Genomic DNA, 21,994 nt, shown 5'->3' on the forward strand with positions numbered 1-21,994 from the left:
CCAAGATAGATCTCAGGGCTGGTTATCTTCAAATCAGAATTCATGAGTTGGACATCTTCAAAACAACATTTAGAACTCATCAAGGTCACTATGAGTTTAAAGTAATGTCATTTGTCCTTACAGATGCACCTGCTACATTCCAGGCTTTGATGAATGATATTTTCAAGCCATTCTTGTCCACTTATGAAGAGGAATTTCTTGTTGTAATCATGGCTATTCATAGATGGAGACAATATTTGCAAGGAACAAATTCATCATTAAGACAGATCACCGAAGCTTAAAATACTTCTTGGAGAAGAAACTTACAACTTCATTCCAGCAGAAATGGTTGATCAAACTCCTTGATTTTACTATGACATTCAGTATAAAAAAGGAGTTGACAATGTTGTTGCAGATGCTCTCTCCAGAAGACCATTGGATACTGCTTCTTGTCATTCATTGTCATTATATACACCACATTGGGCTGCTGAAGTTACAAGTGGTTATGCAAATGACTCTCAAGCTCAACATATTATTTCTTCACTTCTCCTCAATCCTCTTAGTGTCCCAAACTTTACTTACAAGGAGGGTGTTTTAAGGTATAAACACAAACTTTACATTGGAACTTGAGGCAATGTGATACAAACACTCTTAGAATATCTACATGCTTCAGCCATTGGAGGGCATTTTGGCATTCAAGCCACTTCTGTGAGAGCAAGGATCCATCTATTGGAAAGGAATGCACAAAGACATAGTGTTTTTTTCTCTCATTGTGACATCTGTCAAAGAAACAAAAGTGATTCCACCAATGCGCAGGACTACTTCAACCTCTTCCTGACTGATCAGCCATGTCAACATATCACAATGGATTTCATTGAAGGCCTTCCTGTCATCAACAAGAATAGTGTTATCCTTGTCATTGTTGACAGACTAACCAAGTATGCACATTTCTTGGCTCTTCAGCATCCATACACAGCAGCCTCAGTTTCTCAGGCATTTCTATCTCAAGTATTCAAATTGCATGGATTGCCATCATCAATTGTGTCAGACAGGGACAAGGTCTTCACCGGAAATTTTTGGCAGGATCTGTTTAGAGCTTTAGGTACAAGTCTTAATTTAAGCACGTCATATCACCCTCAGACAGATGGCCAAACTGAGAGGGTGAATGGCTTCTTAGAAACTTATTTGAGATGCTTAAATGGACATAAACCTGGCAAATGGAGCCAATGGTTTGCTTTGGCAGAATGGTGGTACAATTCAAGTTTTCATATCAGTCTGAAGATGTCCCCATTTCAAGCACTTTATGGGTGTGTCCCTCCTCACTTAGATTTCCCTACCACTGCCACAACTTCAGATTATGCTATTGAAACCTATTTGAAAGAAAGAGACTCTCTACTTGGTCTTCTCAAGGAATCACTTCACTTAGCTCAAGATAGAATGAAGCTCTATGCTGACAAGTCACGCAAAGATAGAATCTTTGAGGTTTGGTATATCTTAAACTATAGCCATATATAGAAGCATTCGTGTCTCTCAGGAAGAACTTTAAGCTCTCTGCTAAATTTAATGGTCCATTGCCAGTTATTCAGAAAGTTGGTAATGTGGCTTACAAGTTGCAGCTGCCTTCTCATGTACGCATTCACCTAGTTTTTCATGTTTCTCAGCTGAAGAAACACATTGACCTCGAACACACTCCATCTCCAGACTTACCAGTGGTTGATCATAAAGGTCAAATTCTTGTGCTACCTGAGAAGATACTTCAAACCAGAACCATTCGTCAGGGTCGTCGGTTAGTCAGACAAATACTGCTCCAGTGGACTAATTCGTCACCTGAGAACGCTACATGGGACGACCATCAAAGCTCATTACCAGAAATTTATCCTTGAGGACAAGGATAATGTTCTGGGGAGGCAATGTCACAGCGTGACATGCAACACAGTGGCTGCCCTCAGTAATTAGCTAGGTGTCTTTAATTATTTCGGTTGTTAGTTATTGGTGTAACTGCGCCCGTTAGATATTTGACACGCATTGCTCATCCATTGCATGGCTAGTATGGTTAATGATCGGTATTTATTCTGTAAGAAAACCCTAATTCATTTTATCTGAAAATTAATGAAACAAAACTCATTTTACTGCGCAAATTTGCACAGATTCAGGTCTAGATCTTCGATTCGGAAGGCGATTTCACCATTTATATATCCATTCATCCATTTGATTTGCTAGATTATCTGTTGTTCATTCACAAAAAAATTAATAAATACATGTTTAGGTCCGTCACACGAACTTTCGGTCATATTGATTCCTAATGGTCTACCTTTAACCCACGCTCATTGCGCCAACATTTAAACGGAGATAGTGGAGTAGAATATAACAGTGTAAACGGGATGCAGTATAGAAAATGTGAAACAAATATAAATATCAGACGACACTATGGGGGAAAACTGAAGAATTGCGACCCTTGCGACTCTTAAACGACACTTCTGGGGGGAAAGTTGAATCTTACTCCCACATAAGACTAAGCCCAAGTACCGTACCTAAAAAAGAAAAGCACTAGATACACTTTATGCCTTGACATAAGGTTTAAACAATAATGCTAACGTTAACAAATTTGCGCCTTGGAGTAAGGTTTAAACAATAATGCTAACAGTAACAAAAGCTGTTATTTTGTAATGATGGCGCAACAGTAATCAACTCAATTGATAGTAGATACTATATGCGTGAGAAATAGAACACATCAAACAAGCTATATTCAAAATCTAAGATGCAGCAAAAGATTGAGAACTTAAAAATAGCCAACACTTCATGTAAGTGTCCACATGAAGCCAACATAAATGTATTGATTACGCAGAAAATTTCATAAAAACAAAAGACAGCCACGAGAGGGCACGAGGGAGAAAAAACAAAATAAATCCCCAGTTTAGACTCTATCCGGATCACCCTGCTACTCAAATTGAAGGCCAATTAAGGTTGATTCGAAGTAACCGCCTCTAAGGTCAGTTATATCTGGATCCAGCCAGCCAACGATACCAAATGGGAAGAACTCTTTCACAAACTTCAACGACGATTCAGCTTCCGCACTTGCATACACAAATTCGCTGCCAAAGTAATTAAATGAAATAAATAAGTCTCTAGAAAACACTAAACTTACGTCGAAGGAGGATTGAAGCTAATAACTTAAGATTAAAGAGGCCATTTCAGTGTTTTTAGCAAACACTGGTATCCTACAAGAGAACTGGACTCTGTTGACACGAAATATTGAACTTAAACTTGCCAAAAAAAGTAGAACATATTTACCTGCCAGCAATGATTAAGGAATCTTTTGAATCAAACACTGAATCTGGAAGCGACACAATTAAAGCAATACCAAATTTTTCCTGAGTTTCACCCGGGGAAGAAGAATTATCATCAGACCATGCAACACTGTGGGGAACTTCAGACTTTTTTACCAGATTTAACCCTATATCATTAACAAAGATTTTTATTAGTCAAAACAAAATCTTTTTCACATGCTAAAAAAGTTTAAAGATCTCAAGTTCCATGTTTTTCTTGCAAACCTTTCATGTAAAGGCAGTTTTTCTCAATAGTAGATAGCAATTCAAAAGCCTTCGGCTTGATTAGGACGAACCGCTGAAGGTCACTGTTGATATAAACAAAAGAGAAATTACCTGTACTTAAAAAGAATCCCTATTTCAAAATAGAAAGTTTACCTTGAGAGGTTAAAATCAACTGTGCTTCCATCAACTAAGATTTCTAATTCCTCTTGTGGCAAGCCACCACATATGCCGCCATCAGGGAGGTTAAATATCATATTTCTGTTCTTCAGTACTGCTACTGACAAGTCAGAAGAATCGGCGTGGAACCAGGTTCTGGCGTCTTCTAGTGCCCTTTTAACTGTATCACTACTGTAAACAAGTGGCCTGCCACACAAAAAACATGGAGATAATCATATCATAAACCCCTTTGTCAACCAAATGGGATTAGCTCAGTTGGTAAGGGGGTGACGCAGTAGTTTGAGACCCCACGCTGACCGTTTGCAACAACAACAAAAAGTGCTTCAAAGCACCTAAAGTACAGAGACAAGAAATATGTATTTCAGTAAGGTAAACACAACAAGAAATATTACGTAACCACAACCGAATTGCAAATTTCAATAAATTTAGTGACCTAGAATTCTAATAAGGGTATTTCATATTCAGACCGGACTAAACCAAAAAGCACTAATGAATGGACATTTTATAAATAAATGAGCAGAAGATTCATGTTCTAAATTATTACACAAACCAAAACAAGGATAAGACTGGACAAAACTACTTAACTTGGCTTTTACCCGCAGAACATCGCCAGCCATTTTCCAAACAAACATATTATTTCTAGCATTCTAGGTATATTAATTGTTCATTTTCCAGAGTTTCAACCAGTATTTATCAAACTGACCATTATCATTTGAAGAAAGGATTTCGTAAGCAGATTTGAGTAGTACACACGCCATTTCTGTTTCCTAACAATCTTAGTCTACCTTCTTTTCCTTAATTAGTACATATAGACCTGATTTTTGTAGCTACATCTCTAAAGAGCATACTACCAATCATGTCTACATTCCAAGTGAAATCAAGACCAGCCACTTCAAAATTATCAAAACCTTAGCTGATAAGTTCCACGGGTCAATAATATTGTGCACTACTGCTTAGCTGCTACACTCCAATCAAGACAGGCGTAAATAAATAAATAAAAAATAAAAATGGAGTGAAAATCACCAGTAATCCCATAAGGGATATTCTTTCTTTTTGGATACATGTTCACAAGCTCTCTTGACAGCATTTTCTCCTTCCCATTTCATAGCAAGGAATGGACCATCACTTATATATTTCATAAATGGACCAGTAAATGTGGATCTACCTTCCTTTGCAAAGTGAGCCTCTATAAATCTTGGTGTGACACTAAGACATCTGAGGTCTAAAGAGAAAAAAGGAAAAACAAAAAAAAAGGAATAAAAATCAAGAAAAAGCATAAAGAACCAAGATTCTTTAGTTACCTGATAACTTCAAACCAATATTGGTAAATTCCTGCAAGACAGCACCAACAGTGCAACTTTTAAACACAGAGGGAAGACACAATACAAAGGCAAATTCTACTTCTTGTTTCTTCTTCTCCCTGGCTTTCTTCGCCTCGCTTTCTCCTCCTGCTTCTTCTCCCAGCCATGCTTCTTCTTCTTCTTCTTCTTCTTCTTCTTCTTCTTCTTCTTCTTTTGTTCATCTAGTTTGGGTATTATATTCTCTTTATCTTGAACAGTATCCATCCTTAAAAAAAAAGAATGTTAAATTAATCAGATAAGGAGATGATTAGAAACCATGGAAGATAGAACAGAAGAAAAAGCCCAAAATTCTAAAACCCTAATTCGATTTTTTGAGAGAAATATTTTTTTTTGAAGTTTGTTTAAAGTAACAGATCAACCTAAACAATAGAAAATCGATAATTAGACAGAGAGTACCTTAAATAACGATCGGATAGCCTTTCAAGATTTAACCCTATAATGATCGGAGGAACAAAGAGGGAGAGAAGATCTACCCCAAAGATCTCTGTAATGTATTCCGAAGCAACACCGTCATTTTATACGCGACTTCTGGGCAATAAAAGAAGAGAAACCAAAGTTCCAGGCCTAAGCCTCGTATTATAGGAACCCGCCTCAACAATGGGTCAGTATCTGACCCAGTGAGAAAGCAATAGGGGAACTTAGGGGTGATCCAAAAAAAATAATAATATTTTCATTTTTAGGCCCACAATTAATTTTGTATACCGTGACACCCATAATTATATGAAATTATTATATGAATCAATACATAACTGATTATGCATACTATCTTTTCAGGCATAACTCGTTACGCAGCCTAATTTTTCAGGGGTATAATTGGCAGCGCAACTTGGACATAACATATTTAAAAATCCGCGTCTTAGAATTTTACAAATTTTATATCGTTGGAAATCTTTTTAAAAGAGCCACGCAACGAGTACAACACAAGAATATCAAATTTTTGTTTTTAACGAAAAAATCGGAGGTGATCTTCATTTTAGGGAAAATTTTTGAAAACTTGATATACCATTATGCAGTCACCAAAAACGATGCATAACACATTCTGCAGACGCATAACGAATTATGCAACTATTTTCTCCACTGCATAACAAATTATGCATTTGGATAACAAAATTATGCATCTATAACAAGTTATATTACCATTTTTTTGGTTGATTTTAGTCGTACATATACAAAATTGATGCATAATGCAGTATGCATCCATATTTACGGATGCATATCAGGTTATGCATCTATTTTCTCGATGCATAATGCATTATGTAGCCATATTTTCGGACACATAACAGGTTATGCAGGTTTTCTGGACTGCATAACAAGTTATGCAACAAATTTTGTAGATGCATAACAGGTTATGCATCCATTTTCACGAATGCATAACATGTTATGCAGACAGTTTCTCGACTGAATGACATGTTATGCAGTCATAACCACATCATCATCTTCTTTCATGTTTCATTAACTCCCACGCAAACCATTATCTTTCAGTTATTCGGGGGCTCTTGGTCAAAATCATGTATTTGCACCATCATCTTCTTTCATGTATTTACACCATCATCTGCAGTTAAACCTTCTTCACAACTCATCCAGTATTGCTTACTCCAACTCAATTCACGGCTGAGAGTTTCATAAAAATCTGAAATTCATTTCAAAATCTTCATTTAAAACAAGTTTTGATCATAAATCTATGATGACCAAACCGTGTTCTACAAACCCATTTAGGGATTTTTGCTGCAACCATTAATAACAGTAGTGAATTGAAATTGTAATGAAGAGAATCGGTAGTAAGAGGGTTTGTCGTTAATTCGAAGAAGAAGACGATTTGATGCTGTTGTTGAGATCAATCGAATTTAGGCATGAATTTGTTCTCGAAATCAATCGAATCTCTCCCTTTTTCTGAGATCTAGGTATAGTGGAGAAGAAGAAGAAGAAAAAAAGAAGAAGAAGAAGAAGAAGAAGAAGAAAAGACAGAAACAGAATTTTATATATTTTGGGTTTGAGAATAATTTTCTTCCAGAATTTGGATGCGCGCCTGTAGTTTTGTGAGCGTGGGTTTCACAGTAGAAACATCAGGGAGAATGGGTCTCCCTGTAGTTTTCACAAAGCAATACCATTGGGATTGAAAGTTTTTTTTTTTCTCCTGATAAAAGGAGAATATTATTAAACCAAGCAAAAAAAGAGTACAAAGTTTGGATCCTAGTTAGCAATTCGTGATTTGTCATATGCACAAAACGGCAAACGTACGGACATTATTCGGATTTGTAAATATCAAATTCGGCCAAAGATCCGGTCTTCGATTCGCGGTTCGGCAGTAGTACGGAAAGGTATACGTATATGTATAATTCGTTTTCAAGATATGAATTTTCCATACAAAATTCCGTGGACATATATAATTAATTAAAATAAATATTTATAACTATAGATGATTAATTTATATACATATATGGTTTATAAGGTGGGGAATGCATTTTAATATTAAACAAAAATATATTATATGCAAAATATATGAAAGAAATAACAAGAATCAAAGCATGGGATAGTGGTTTGGATCATACCCAGGTGAACTCCGGGACTCAGGGTCATACATTATATGCGTATAATTCGCGAAAAATATCGATTCGGAATAATTCGTGTATTATACGCCGAATTGTTACTGTGTTTTCCTACTCTTAGAGCTCTACTCTGTTCATCCATGTTTCTCGAGTCTATTACATTACACTTACATTTAATTAGATATTTAGCTAATTTATCAACAAAAAAAATTACAGCATCTATTTATAAAGTAGTAGTGAGCATTAGTAAAAAATTCTTTGTTTTCCCAAGCTTTTTGTAAGCTTTACTTCTCCAACCTATAGCAAAATATTTGTTAATGAAACTCTTGATAATATCTTGATTGTCATTAAGAAAGGTTAAGGTATGTATGTTCTTTCCTCCAACCCATCTTGTGGCTTCTCTACAAGCTCTTTCCTCGGCTTCAATGGAGCTGCAACAATATTTGAATCCTCCTGCAAAGTCACCAATAGAACCACTATTGTCCATAAGAATAACACCATAGCCAAATTTCCATGTTTTCTTTTGGAAGGCAGCGTCAAATAGAATGTAGGGAGATTTTGTTTCCCCCTCAAAATAAATAGTTATTTTGCATTACACCCTCTTTTAATTGATAATTGGTGAAACCCCCTATTCGTTATAACCGGCGTCGCCATCCAGTTTAATGTGTATGTGCAGTGCACGTGTGTATAATAATCAAATCCAATCTGACGGTCGAAAAAAAATCCTACATGAACCCTGAAAACATATTTTCTTCTTTTCCGCCGGCTGCATCAATAAACACAATGAAGATGTTATTTTTCGATCATAAGAGGTGAACCAAAAGAAAAAGAATCAAAGAAAAACACACCATTTTTATACATTCAAGTTGTAACTCATGTCTTAGAATGACCATTTGTAACTGCTCAGTGGTTACCTGATGATCAGGTGACATAGGAACGAGCTGGTGGCATTTTGTTGAGGCTGCTGGTGTTGTTGATGATCAGGTGACATAGTCCAATTAATTATATGCTTCTTGACGCCATATCTTATATTCCTAGTTTCGAAATTAGGTTCTAAATTCCTATTTAATCTATATTGCTAGTGAATAATCCCCCCCCCCCCCCCCCCCCCCCCCCCCCCCCCCCCCCCCCCCCCCCCTTTAATGAGCGCAGGGATCAATCGAAAACGCTAACTAACTTTTGGTGTATGCACGTATATTTCGTCGTCGTTTCTTTCGTTGGTGAACGTACTTTTGCGCAGCTCCGTGTTTTTGTATTCCCGTTGGTTTATCACGATCTCTAACTACAGCCGTTCGATTCAACTTTGAACTTTCCATTTGATTTTTCTTTTCTTCGACAATTTTTCTTCTCCCCTTTCTCTCTTCTAAACAGCTCCAACAACTGAATCTGCATCTGGATTTGAAGCAATTTCAAACAATCAATGGCGGAGACGAAGAATTAAGTCACTACTTCGATTAGGTATGCAAATTTTCTATATAACCGTTTGATTTCTGTAATCTGAATTGCTAGGGTTTTCTAAAAAATACAACTGATGATTTGTGTTCTCTCATATCCCCGAGCTTCTAGAAGTTAAACACGAAGATTCAATGGATGGAATCATGCGACCATACTTATCCATTACCAGGTTAGCTTTTTTTTTTTTTTTTTTTTTTGTACCGATTTGATTCTCTATCAATTTCTGTTGAGATTTAAGTTTGATTTTATTTAAATTTCGTATTGAATTCAACTATTAAGATTTCAGTTTGATTTCATTTAAATTTCGTATTGAATTCAACTATTAAGATTTCAGTTTGATTTCATTTTAAATTTCGTACTAAATTCAATTTAAATCGACAAAGTTTTATTGAGTATCTATACGTTGCTATGGGTACTGAATTCCCTAGAATTGTGCTGCGTCCAATTGCAGATCTCAAAAGTATAATCATACCTTAAAAGCTAATGTTGATATGTTGAAGTTGATTCAGTTGATTCCATGTAAACACAAGCCTACGCTTAAATGTTCTAATTTTAGAGAATTCAATGTGTGATGATGTTTTTGCAAATGATCCGATTGTGTTTTACAAGAAAGTGGGGTTGATTTTAAGTAGAATAATGAAAACAGAATTGATGCACATCTTTTTGGTAAACTGTTGATGCTATCCGGGATTGTTTTGAATGACAATGTACATTTCATAGTGGATATGATTATCAAGTTAGACTGTCATGATACGTAACCCATTAATTTTGATATTTGTTTGTGAGGATTTTGATACATTGTATTTTATCTAATTATTAGAAGGAGCATTTCATTCTATTCTTTTTTTCTTCAAAACTATGCAGTATCAAGTTTGAATCCCTTATTTATTTATGTTAGCTATTATTAATTGTTTGAACTGTTGATTATTGTGTGAATTCTTGCTGTTGGGGGAAATTGTGGAATTTGATTTAGTTTGTGCATCTGTTAGCAAGGATGAAGAAGTGATGTTAAAGCTATGTAGCACGCTACACAAGTGTGAGCATTGTTGATCAACGAGAAATGCAGGGGAGAACACATTTGGTGGAGTTCGTCTTAGCATGTTCACCACTGCATGTTACAGTGTACAGAATTTGCTTGCTGAGTAGTGTTGTGTACATGATGCTTACAATATGTGGCAACTGCTGGTTCTGCTACTGCTGCAGCATTCGGCTTAATCATGTCAGGTCGCCTTTAGTGGTGCACGAGAAATGTGTTCTGTTTTGGGCACTGCAGTTGAATACCCACTCGGTTAGGCTCATTTAGAGCTGCCAGATAGGAGAGGAAAAGGGTGAGGTGAGGTGGGATGGTGGGGAGCATCAGAAGATCAAAATAACAGGTAATCCCTAGATTATGTCTAGGAAAAGAAATGAAATGGAGAAGTGAAAAAAACTTGGCAACATTTTGAACAAACAATATGGCTCAGACAACATTACCCCCAATGCAAAGTAATCCCTAGATTGTGAAATCTAAGAGCCGAATAGTGATGACAGTTTCCTATTCATTTTATCTATTTTTCCATTTGTGTCATCCTAATTTTAATGGTTATTTGTGTTACTTCTTTTAAGTTGCTAATTTCTTCTATTGTTGGTCTCCACAAAGATTAAGCTTTCAGCTTTGCTGTTTGTCTTGCACTCATGCTGTATTTGCAGAGACGACTCACTTTTGGCGAAAATACATATAAAAAGAACCAGTGGTTGCCCACGTGCAAAGCACGTGCACTCCACTTGTTGATTCTTAATTTAACCTCTCACCATCGACAACACCCATCGGAGTTCTCACCCCAACCAACAACAGAAGCACCATCACTACGAAAATTGAATTATTATGATGATTATTTGTGAAATTAAACTTCATACCACCGGAGCTCCAATTTGTGGTCGAGAATTTTAAACATCTCTTTGAATTTAATTGGATGTACAATTTAATCTTTATCTTCAGTTTGAGGAATTCGAGCTAAAATTAAGGTTAGGTTTTTCTTGTTTACTATTAATGGCGGATCGGTTTTTCTCGACAAAGAGAAGTGAAATTTCGTGGAAGACCGGGTAAAATTTAGACTAGATGACCGCGTGGGGTGGGGAGGCCTACGACAAAGAATCGCAAGGTGAAGAGTGGTGACTCATTCTTCTTATAGAGTGTTTAAATAACAGAAACAGAAGTTAGAAGCAAAATAAAAAAGATTGTTTTACAAATAATTTATTCTTTTTACTCCAACAAATCGTTTTGAAATTTTATACCTGATCTAATTTCTCGGTATCATTTCAGGAGCTCGAAAACCTATTTCTGGATTTATGGATCAATATCATGCCTTAAAATATTATAATACCCATCTTTAACAGTCGTTGTAAAGACTAAATAATGTGAAAAACAAAAGGCCCAAAATACCTAATTGATACGCCCTCCGTCCAACATTAGTTGAGCTAATTGGTTTTAGATTTTGTCCACAAATAGGTAAAGTATTTCAATAATCAAGGGGATATATTTCTAAAACTACCCTTTTAATTGATTATTTTCTCTATAAGAAATATGTATAATTTAATAGTCATGTTTATATTCGTTACCTAGATGATTTAAAATGCTTTTCAATAGTATATATAAAATTTATAAAAAAAAAAAACAGTGGTATAGTTTAAGAGATAAATCATTTCGAAGTTTTACAAGTTATTATGTATAAGGGTATACTTGTAAAAAATACTTAAACATGCTCCACTTCCTTCCTTGCCTTAATAATTGTGCAAACTACAAATGGCTCAATTAATGTGGGACGGAGAGAGTAAAATAAAATTATGAATTTCTAACCACTTGTAAATGAAAACATATTTGCGATACAAACATTCGGATTGTGGTATAGGCATTCAGACATTTACCAATTCTAGTGTTTTTGCATGCTACCTTCCACGTGTATTTCGTAACACATGGCTAGCTTTTCTATCTGAAAGTAAATCAGTTAGTGAAGGGCAATACCGTCATGACATTTCATAACCAATAAAACGCTTCTTCAGTCTCCTTCTTCCTGTCTCTGAAAATGAAAGTAAAAAATTGAAAGAACAAAAAAAAAAAAAAACACAGCATCATCTTGATGATGACCAGGTGTATCATGAATAAGCTATAATGGAGTTTGGTCTTAGTCATTTGATAGGAAGCTAGACAAGTTGTTAATAAAAGAGAAGAAGATCAACGTCCAATTTTTTTTTGCACTCTCAATCTAGTAAATTGTGATGGTTTTGAATCTTTTGATGTTGTTTTTAACTGTCGAAGCTTTAGGTATGTATGGATTTGTTTTTTTTGTGAGGTTTCAAATTATGTTTTCACGTTTTAGTAATTTTGTTGTTGGTCAATTTTTGTTTATGGGTCTCTTGTTTAATATTTATGTGTATTATCAGATTCTGAATCAGACGAGAAGATTGGTCTGTTGGTTGGATAGAACACTCATGCTCCTGAATTTCATAGTGGTGGTGATGGTGAAGGCGAGAGTATGTTGCTGCCTATTATGCTACTGGAATTCTGGGTAATGAATCGGGTCGGGACGAGACTGGTATCCAGTTCGTGGTGATATACCTGACCCATAATCCGTCGTCTTCTTCACATACGAGATTCAATATATACTCTGTTTTATCATTCAGTAAAAATCGATTCCTTAATTATCAAATTTTCTATCCTGAAAATCTCAATCACTGAAATGGGTACTATTTTGTTGTAGTTTAATGATAAACTGAAGGAGATGTACCTTTTATTGGCTTGGTAATTCCTTGAAAGTGATTTGGAAACAGAGAATTGATTTTTTTTTTTATGTTTTTTTATTGAAAACGAAACTGAAATTTATCGATTATGATTGATCTAATGGATATTGTCATAGTCTTTGAACTGTGAATTTTCCTTTTTGATGATATTTACTGAAATTTGTGATCAATTTAATTGATTACATCAAATGTAACCTTAATTTTGTGGAATTGTGATATTCGAAATTTCAATTTTAAAAGCTTGGGATATTTTCTGTGACATAGAACTTGCAGATTTCTCATCACATAGAAGGCCTCCCTTAAGGTCGGCCAATCACGCGTGATGATCTGTAACAACATAAACCAGAGATAGACTTGTGGTCATTTATTCAATTAAGTTATTTACAACCATAAGATGAAATAGGATTTTCTTATTTTAAATATTATATTATGATGCGCATGTGCACAACACATGCACATCTAACTGGATGTTGGATGATGACGGCAGTTATAACGGATAGAGGGTTTCACCGATCATTAGTTAAAAGAGGGGGTAATGCAAATAACTATTTATTTTGAGGGGGAAACACAAAATACCACTAAAATGTAGTTGTAATTAATATTTATTTTTGTTAGAGCATAGCTCGGTTGAACCCACCAAGCGTTAGTATGTCAAGTTTGGTTGTTATATTTTAGTGAATCAAAACTCATGTTAAGAGTCGCTTGATTATGTACTAGAGTAAACTTCGTATATGTTAGCTTGAAAGTATTAGGATATGAGACATTACAAGTATTGCGAAGTCTTGAAGATGTGAAGAAGCAATGAGCTACAACGACAACAATCATCCTTCCACTTGAGGTTAGTGATATTTGACTTGAACTGTTTCATTCCCTAACATATTTTTCAAGTCGTGCATATTGAAAACATAACTGCAAAGCATATTTGAACTCTAGATAGACATAGTATTAAGGAATACAATACGAGGTTTATTGCTTAACCATTAAACTTTGTAGATAAGACATCGTCATAATAATTTAAATGTCATTGTGATTATGTATGGGTATGAGGTGAGGATTTCATCCTAGGGAACAATGTTTTACATGTGTTCTAAGGAAGTAAGTTCATAAACTTGTTTGTGAACCGAAAGGATGCCAGGTGTTATAGGTTTTGTTATTCATTGCATATCTTATGAACAACCAATATGTGTGATTGAGTATAATCGCTCACAATTTGTTTGTGTTCTTGGTAGATTATTCACAAAGGCCTTACTTATGTATTGGTATGAATTATATTAGTGAAACCTATCTTAAGTAATCACCTGAGATAGTATGATCGGGTTTGTGTTTTTTCTGACCAAATTTGGGAAAAAGGGAACCGATCCTATGGACATGTGCAACACATATAAGTTAGATACTATATATATGTGGGGGACCGATCCTAGTACCTATGTCAACCGAATTTTGGAAAGCTAGTGTGACTATGCACAATACTCACATGGAGGTAGAACCGAAACTTGTTTTGGTAGAACCGTTAAACCCATGATTGTGATTGAATGTTTGTTTGATCAATCACATAGGTCTTGAAAGTCAGATGAACCAATTATAAACTTGTTTGGAAGTGTGGCAAATCGTTTTCAAGGTTGTAAGTGTGAAAGATAACTTGCAAATATAGGATGTCGACATACTTTGAACACGTGCTGTGAATGTTTATCATTAATTGTTCAAAGATATTCCTTAACATCTAAGGGAAGAGAAGCCAAGGATCGAAACATAAGTAAGTTAAGAATCTTTTAATTGTAAGGTTATTAATTTCATTTTGTATGGAAATTTCAGAATTAGTAATGTGCATTTACTAATTAGATTTTCCGAGAGATTTCGATCGCTATTTTTGGACAGAGCGTTTCCAGGAATTATGGAAACCGAATTTGTGCTTTAATGAATATCTTGAGAATATTTTCTGTTTTGGAAATTCCTTGGTGTCCAAACTCCTCGTCTATAAATACTTAAAGTTTGACTTTCTAGCAAACTAATTCTTCATAACAACAACCTTCCTATTTTGTTTTTGTTACTAGTGTAGCCGCCTATTCGGAGAGGAGAGTGATCTAATTAGGCGAAATCTCTTACGGCCGCTCAGTTTAAAGTCTTCTTTTGGATTGAGAAGCTCTAGCGTGTACCATTGGTGGGAAACTAGATAATTGCGATTTATCTTTTGTTTTCGATTGATTTGATTGACTAACGGTGGTTGAAATCTGATTGCACCTAGTTTGTTTATGCTTGGGATCTTTTCTTCTGATATAAGATTCACTCAAGCTAGTTCAGAGTTTCGACAGGGATCTTTAGACTTTGTTAGTTCTAAAGACGATCTTGTGATAATCCATTGTTAACAAACTCCATTCTGTGCGTGATTGATCATAAGAGATTCAAGTGATTGTGTGCAGGTTTTTATTGAAGATTTAAGAAGATTTAAAGACAAATAAGATATTGAAGATCTGACTTGGGTTTATAATCTTTGGTGTGCACAATACTTGTTTCGGTAAAAGAGGATCCAATTAATAATCGGTTTATCCTTGTGGTAGATTGTATTGATTAATTGAGTATATCGGCATCAACACAATTCTTTGGATTAAGAGTGTTGTTGGCTTAATCTTAAACGATTACTTCGGTAATTGAACATAAGATAGATCTGAGGACCCGACGAAGGAGTTTATGTTAAGATAAACGAAAGAGGCTTTGTCCGACTCATATCACTTGGATGAAGAGAGTTGATACCAAACATATTTATTGTTCCTTTACTGTTTGAAATACGAACCAAAGGAATTTTTCCAAGTACGTGACTTATTTATAAGTTGGAGGCGTGGGAATGCAGAAGGAACTGGGTGAACTATAGGTTTAGTTGCTTAGTCTCAACTATACGAAGTTAGGTGTAATTTTGTGTAGCGGCTTAATCCTGAGAGTATTCAATTCTGGACAAGGTCCCGGGGTTTTTCTGCATTTGCGGTTTCCTCGTTAACAAAATCTTGCGGTGTCATTTACTTTATATTTCCGCATTATAGTTGTTTTATTATAATTAAAGTAAATTACACAAACGTTAATTCCTATATACTTGATAACTGAATCCTAGTGTTTGGTTAAGTCCGAACCTTTTTATCAAGTAACATACTTCGTTGTTATATTGTCTTGCTCTCCTATCCATAGACGATCACACGAAGTATGAACCGATTAGTTGTATTGTCTTGACTCAGTCCATGGACAATCACTTTCGGAGAAAGGACTCATAGGTAGGAAAAGTTTTAGCTTGAGGTATATTTGGGTACCCTCGCCTTTTCAATTGGTATCAGAGTAGGTAAACACGAAAAGATCCAACAATCTGTGTTCGGTGCAATCCAACCTATAAGAAGTGAATCTAATGGTCGATTCAGTTATCGTAGTAACAGGCTTTTATTACTTTATAAGATCATGGTGGGAATCACGTATGAAGTATGTAATACTCTTATTCCTAAACCTGTTAGGAATTATGCTTATGTATGTATTGAATGACTTACATAGTCCTTCGGCTATCATAGGATTGTATATCATTGTGGTGAGTAACCATGATATAATGGTCTATGAGACATGTCGTATCTTGAAAATGCATAAGATTCTGCTTAATATTTTTATGAACATCGGCTAATGTGTTCAGGAAAAATCAGTAATCTTAAATATATTTTGGATGGCCTACCAAAGTATACACATGTACATTTTCAGATCAACGACTGTCAGTGTTCCGCTTTCTAGGATGCGGGTTTGGAAAATATATGATACTACAAGGAATGAGTTTTCAGTTAATAATTCTATTAACAATGGATTGCTTCATACACTTCACAACTGTTTTAATGAAGCAAGTGATCTTTTGAAATATTGCTGGGATTATGATTCTGATGGTATTTTTAACAAATATCATATCTTGTTCAAATTTATCTCTGTATACTCTAGTAAAATCTTGAATGAGATTCAAGTGATATTGCTACTTTCTGGTAATAAAAGAGTAAACAGGTTTTTGGGCAAAAAAATGGAATCAATCCGAAACAAAGATCCAGACCATGAAAAACCGATTTTCCAAAAGAAAGATCTAGACACAAAATCGAAATTGTTTCCCCACAATCCACGGTTTCCGATTTTGAGTGTATTTCCTAAAACTAGTCATTTCCGGTTTTTGATATCAAATATTCCTATAAAAGATAATTTCTTGCTATGTGTTCAAACATATTGGGGAAGATTGCTCAAAACCGTAACTAGGGTTTTTCATATTTTCGCAAGTATGAGAAAAGGGAAATCAAGAAATAAATCCGTTAATAAACGGATTAGAATTGAAAATATGGATGAAATCAGATTTCCTAACAGTATTGACAACAAGCATGAATTTGCACGTTTTATTGATAGCTCGTGCTTCAGAAAATACGAAGCACTTAAGGGAATGAATTTTACCACTGAAAAGAAGTTTGATATGGATGTCCAAAACAAGGATTATGTGAATTTTGTTCAAGATCGAAGCTGGGGGAATCTTTTTAACCTTGAGAATATTCACCTGATTTGGTAAGAGTGTTATATGCCAATATACACAATGTTGATCACAAAAAACTTAGTTTTGTGACTTTTGTTGGTCGATGTATCTATTATATTGATCGTAAGACAATTTCTAATGCTATTAAGTACAGTGAGGAAAGTAATCACCTGATTACCGGAGTTGAAATTGATCAGGATACCATTTCAACATATCTCAATGGAAAGAAGGTTGCATGGAAGAATGATAGGTTACCTACAAAGAATACACCCTTTCATCTTAGGGTCTTCGGTAAACTTTCTCTAGCAACCATATTTGCAAGTACAAGAGATAAATCAGTATGGGATAAGACATTTTGCAGAATTTTTTTATTTTCTTTTGAAAAAGGATACTCAAATATATCTTTGCGGTTCCATTGTCAGCCAAATGATCAAGATATCAGATTCTATCTCATCTTCTGGTATCAAGAGACATCTCGGTTTCCGTGCATAATTACCAAAATCTGCGAATCAGTTGGAGGAGAAGATTTTGACGATATGATGAGCACTTATGCTGTGACTAATAAGACTGTAATTCAAATGATTGGGGTACAAACCCACTATGATGTTGTTAGTAGAATTTCTCCAAATTCTAACAAGAAGACTCTTCTTGTTCACCTTGAAAGTTTAGGTAAATAACTTGACTGTTTCAGAAACAGCTAGGCTTTGTTGCTCGAAAAGACATAGAAACTCTTAAAGGATTTCAAAAATTTGAATCAGAGTTTTGGGACCAAGAATCAAAAATTGAAGAAGAACGACAAAAAGCACTTGGTTCCAAGGAATGTTCTTCCCAATGAATATCAAGAAAAAGAAAGGAAAAATAGACAATAGTTTTTGATATATTCCAATAAAGTCTGTTTTTGAATAAAAACTATCTTAGTTATGAATAAAATTATTTGATTGGTAATTTTTCTTATGATAGTTTTCGGTTTGTGTGCTTGGATGCTTTTATCTTATTGCTATGTATGTTTATGGGATGTTTGATTTTGGTTTTGCTACCTTAATATTCGATCTCATATATTGTGAACCCTTATGGTTTGGTGACTTTTTGGTATAACAGGATTAAGTTCTAGCCCATGTTGGTAGGCTTTATCAAAGAATCATGAGGGGTTCTGGTAGAAACAATATGTGAAAAAGTCACAATATGTTGAATCGGTTTTGGTTTAGCATAAAAGCATATGTGTTTCGACGGTTTTCATCTTTTGCTTGCAATTGTTAAAATCGGTTTTCAACCTTTCCCTGGTAAAGGTTGAGGGTTGTTGTTATTCTTTTGTTTTGGCATAAGGATGACATCATGATGATATTTCGATATCAATTCTCCCTGGACGAAGATGCAAATATATTGGAGAAGTGGATGTGGAATTTGAGGTAACAATCTTGTTAGTTAATTTTTTTCTTGTTTAAGAAAAGCCTGAGTTTATATTATATATATTTATTGCTTTTGCTTAACAAAATTTCGGTTCAATTGATGTTTATTCCACGATGTGTGTGTGGATGTGTGTGATTCAATTGGTTCCGGTTAAGAAAAACTATTGTCATCTTGCTTTATTGTGTGGTATCAATTGTTTAGGATTACAAAATTTCGGTGCAATTGCGGTGCTTTTAATGTCTATGTTGTTTCAATTGCTTCCGGTTGAGGTGAATAATTATGCAAGTTGATTTATGTTGGTTTGTATGAATTATTTATGGCTTAACGAAATAAAAGGTATACGGGATGAGTTGTTTAGTCCAATTCGATTCCGGATAAGAGAAACTAAGTTAATTCTGATCTTAGTTAGACTTATCAAAGTGAGGTTTCGGTTATTCAAGTCTAATCGAATGCCTTAACAAGAAATGCTAGTTAACTAACCTAGTACTTGTCTTGTTTAAAATTGAAAAGGTCTAAGTTTATGGATAATTAGAACCTGATGAGAAAAAATAGAGTTATCTTTATTTTGGTCTTATCTAATTAAGCAATTGTTTTTGAACAATCGGTTTAGCAAAGGGACTAAGGTGCTTAGTTGATTTTTGTTTTGCTAAACTAAAGTGGAAAAAAAATTCGGACAATTGTTTCCTTGGTAACATATAAAAATAAAACTACTTGTAGTTTTGGTTTTGATATTGGTTATCAGAACATGATGTGTGGAACCCTCGTGCCTAACTCTACAGGTTGCAAGTTTATTGAGATTTGTAAGATTCTTTTTGTGTTGTCCTTTATTTTTTCGTTTCTTTGTCATTTTGTGACAAAAGGGGGAGAAATATATGGAGTAAACAAGTGATACTGGTATTGATTTTATATTGATTGGTATCGCTAAGGAAAAAAACATTGGTGCTTGAACATTTATCTAACGAAAGAGTGAAATCACAGACTAAGGGGGAGTAACATGTCATATGAATTGGTATAACAAAGACGTGCGGATTGAATATCTACCTATCTTCCTTAGGGGGAATATTAGTCTTGTTATTATAATGTCAACAACAACATTTTCAAGGATTGAATGTAAGCAGTTTACCGCGCTGTTGAATTCGGAAATCAAGCGTATGTGTAATGAATTCTTGTAATTTGTTTATCCATATGATGCAAGAGTTTTGTCACTAAAATTGACAAAGGGGGATATTGTTAGAGCATAGCTCGGTTGAACCCACCAACCGTTGGTATGTCAAGTTTGGCTGTCATATTTTAGTGAATCAAAACTCATGTTAAGAGTCGATGCTTGATTATGTACTAGGGTCAACTTCGTATAGGTTAGCTTGAAAGTATTAGGATATGAGACATTATAAGTATTGCGAAGTCTTGAAGATGTGAAGAAGCAAGGAGCTACAACGACAACAATCATCCTTCCACCTGAGGTTAGTGATATTTGACTTGAAATGTTTCATTCCCTAACGTATCTTTCAAGTCGTGCATATTAAAAAACATAACTGTGAAGTATATTTGAATTTTATATAGACATAGTATTAAGGAATACAATACGATGTTTATTGCTTAACCATTAAACTTTGTAGATAAGACATCGCCATAATCATTTGAATGCTATTGTGATTATGTATGGGTATGAGGTGAGGATTTCATCACAGGGAACAATGTTTTACATGTGTTCTGAGGAAGTAAGTTAATAAACTTGTTTGTGAACCGAAAAGGAAATTACCAGGTGTTATTGGTTTTGTTATTCATTGCATATCTTATGAAAAACCAATATTTGTGATTGAGTATAACCGCTCACAACTTGTTTGTGTTCTTGGTAGAACTATTCACAAAGGCCTAACTTATGTATTGGTATGACTTTTATTAGTGAAACCGATCTTAAGTAATCACCTGAGATGGTATGATCGGGTTTGTGTTTTGTCTGACCAAATTTGGGAAAGGGGAACCGATCCAATGGACATGTGCAACACATGTAAGTTAGATACCATATATATGTAGGGAACCAATCCTAGTACCTAATCAACTGAATTTTGGAAATCTAGTGTGACTATGCACAATACTCAGATTGAGGTAGAACCGAAACTTGTTTTGGTAGAATCGTTAAACCCATGATTGTGATCGAATGTTTGTTTGATCCATCACATAGTTCTTGAAAGTCAGATGAACCTATTCTAAAATTGTTTGGAAGTGTGGCAAATCGGTTTTAAGGTTGTAAGCGTGAAAGAGAACTTACAAAGATAGGATGTCGACATACTTTGAACACGTGCTGTGAATGTTTATCATTAATTGTTCAAAGATATTTTCCTTAACAGTTAAGGGAAGAGAATCTCAGGACCGAAACATAAGTAAGTTAAGAATCTTTTAATTAAGGTTATTAATTTCATTTTGTAGGGGAATTCCAGAATTAGTAATGTGCATTTACTAATTAGATTTTCTGTTAGAGCACTGCTCGGTCAACCTCGCATGCGTTGCTATATCAAGCATGTTTTTCAATGTTAGTGATCAAAACTATAAGTCTTGATTTCTAATTTATTATAGATAAGTTTCGGACTAGGATAATAAGTGTAGTTGAGCTCAAGGACTTCATGGCGATTCATCATACAAGAAGAAGAACTACTCAAGGAATCGGTGGAACTTCTCTACAAAAAGGTATGTGAAGACTTGAACTTATCTGTCAATCAAAAGTCTATCTATTTTATCTCCTACTTCTTGAGACAAAAGTCGTATGCTATATATATAGACTAAGATCGTACACATTTGATATTTCGAACCGAGTATATTTCGCCTATATATATCTCGAAATATGTGTTGGTAAGCGTTTCGCTTCGACCATGTTTTTCTTTACCTAGTGACGCAAGTCATGTATGTTTCGATCATCTTGAAAATTGCTTTGACGAGAAATAGTGTAACAACTGTATAACGTCCTCTAAGAATGTTTCAATGATTTTAATAAGAGTTTAGATTACATAACCATGTATTCCTTGAACCGAAGTTGTCTAAATTTGTTGATCAAGAGAAATCGGTAGGATTGTGGAATTGGCTTGCCAAGTCCGCGAACCCATTCCGCCAACTGACGGAAGTTCTCGACCGAGAATTTCTGCTGGGAATTCCAAAAACTCGTTTGTGTGTTTATTCTGCGAACTCAGTCCGCGAACCTAGTTCGCAAACTGGCATAATTTCTCTTTC

General features: G+C 34.9%; 1 protein-coding gene and 2 long non-coding RNA genes across 3 annotated transcripts; 2 read left to right on the top strand and 1 right to left on the bottom strand.

Annotated features, from left to right (window-relative positions):
- Window positions 1–2,724: 2,724 nt before the first annotated feature.
- LOC113290561 lies at window positions 2,725–5,599 on the bottom strand. The gene is made up of 7 exons (XM_026540154.1): window positions 5,465–5,599; window positions 5,009–5,273; window positions 4,731–4,929; window positions 3,684–3,893; window positions 3,531–3,613; window positions 3,271–3,433; window positions 2,725–3,071 (listed from the first exon to the last, which is right to left on the bottom strand). The coding sequence occupies exons 3-7, from the start codon at window positions 4,844–4,846 to the stop codon at window positions 2,918–2,920; spliced, it is 726 nt and encodes a 241-aa protein (XP_026395939.1). The 5' UTR covers window positions 4,847–4,929; window positions 5,009–5,273; window positions 5,465–5,599; the 3' UTR covers window positions 2,725–2,917.
- A 3,189-nt stretch (window positions 5,600–8,788) lies between these two features.
- LOC113330330 lies at window positions 8,789–10,690 on the top strand. The gene is made up of 3 exons (XR_003350171.1): window positions 8,789–9,072; window positions 9,181–9,238; window positions 10,059–10,690. It is a non-coding gene; the product is annotated as an uncharacterized LOC113330330 (long non-coding RNA).
- A 1,420-nt stretch (window positions 10,691–12,110) lies between these two features.
- On the top strand, window positions 12,111–12,982 carry LOC113330335. Its single transcript, XR_003350174.1, has 2 exons — window positions 12,111–12,370; window positions 12,490–12,982. It is a non-coding gene; the product is annotated as an uncharacterized LOC113330335 (long non-coding RNA).
- The last annotated feature ends 9,012 nt before the right edge of the window (window positions 12,983–21,994 follow it).

This window comes from Papaver somniferum, chromosome 1, assembly GCF_003573695.1.
Source record: "Papaver somniferum cultivar HN1 chromosome 1, ASM357369v1, whole genome shotgun sequence".
Classification (NCBI taxonomy): Eukaryota; Viridiplantae; Streptophyta; class Magnoliopsida; order Ranunculales; family Papaveraceae; genus Papaver; species Papaver somniferum.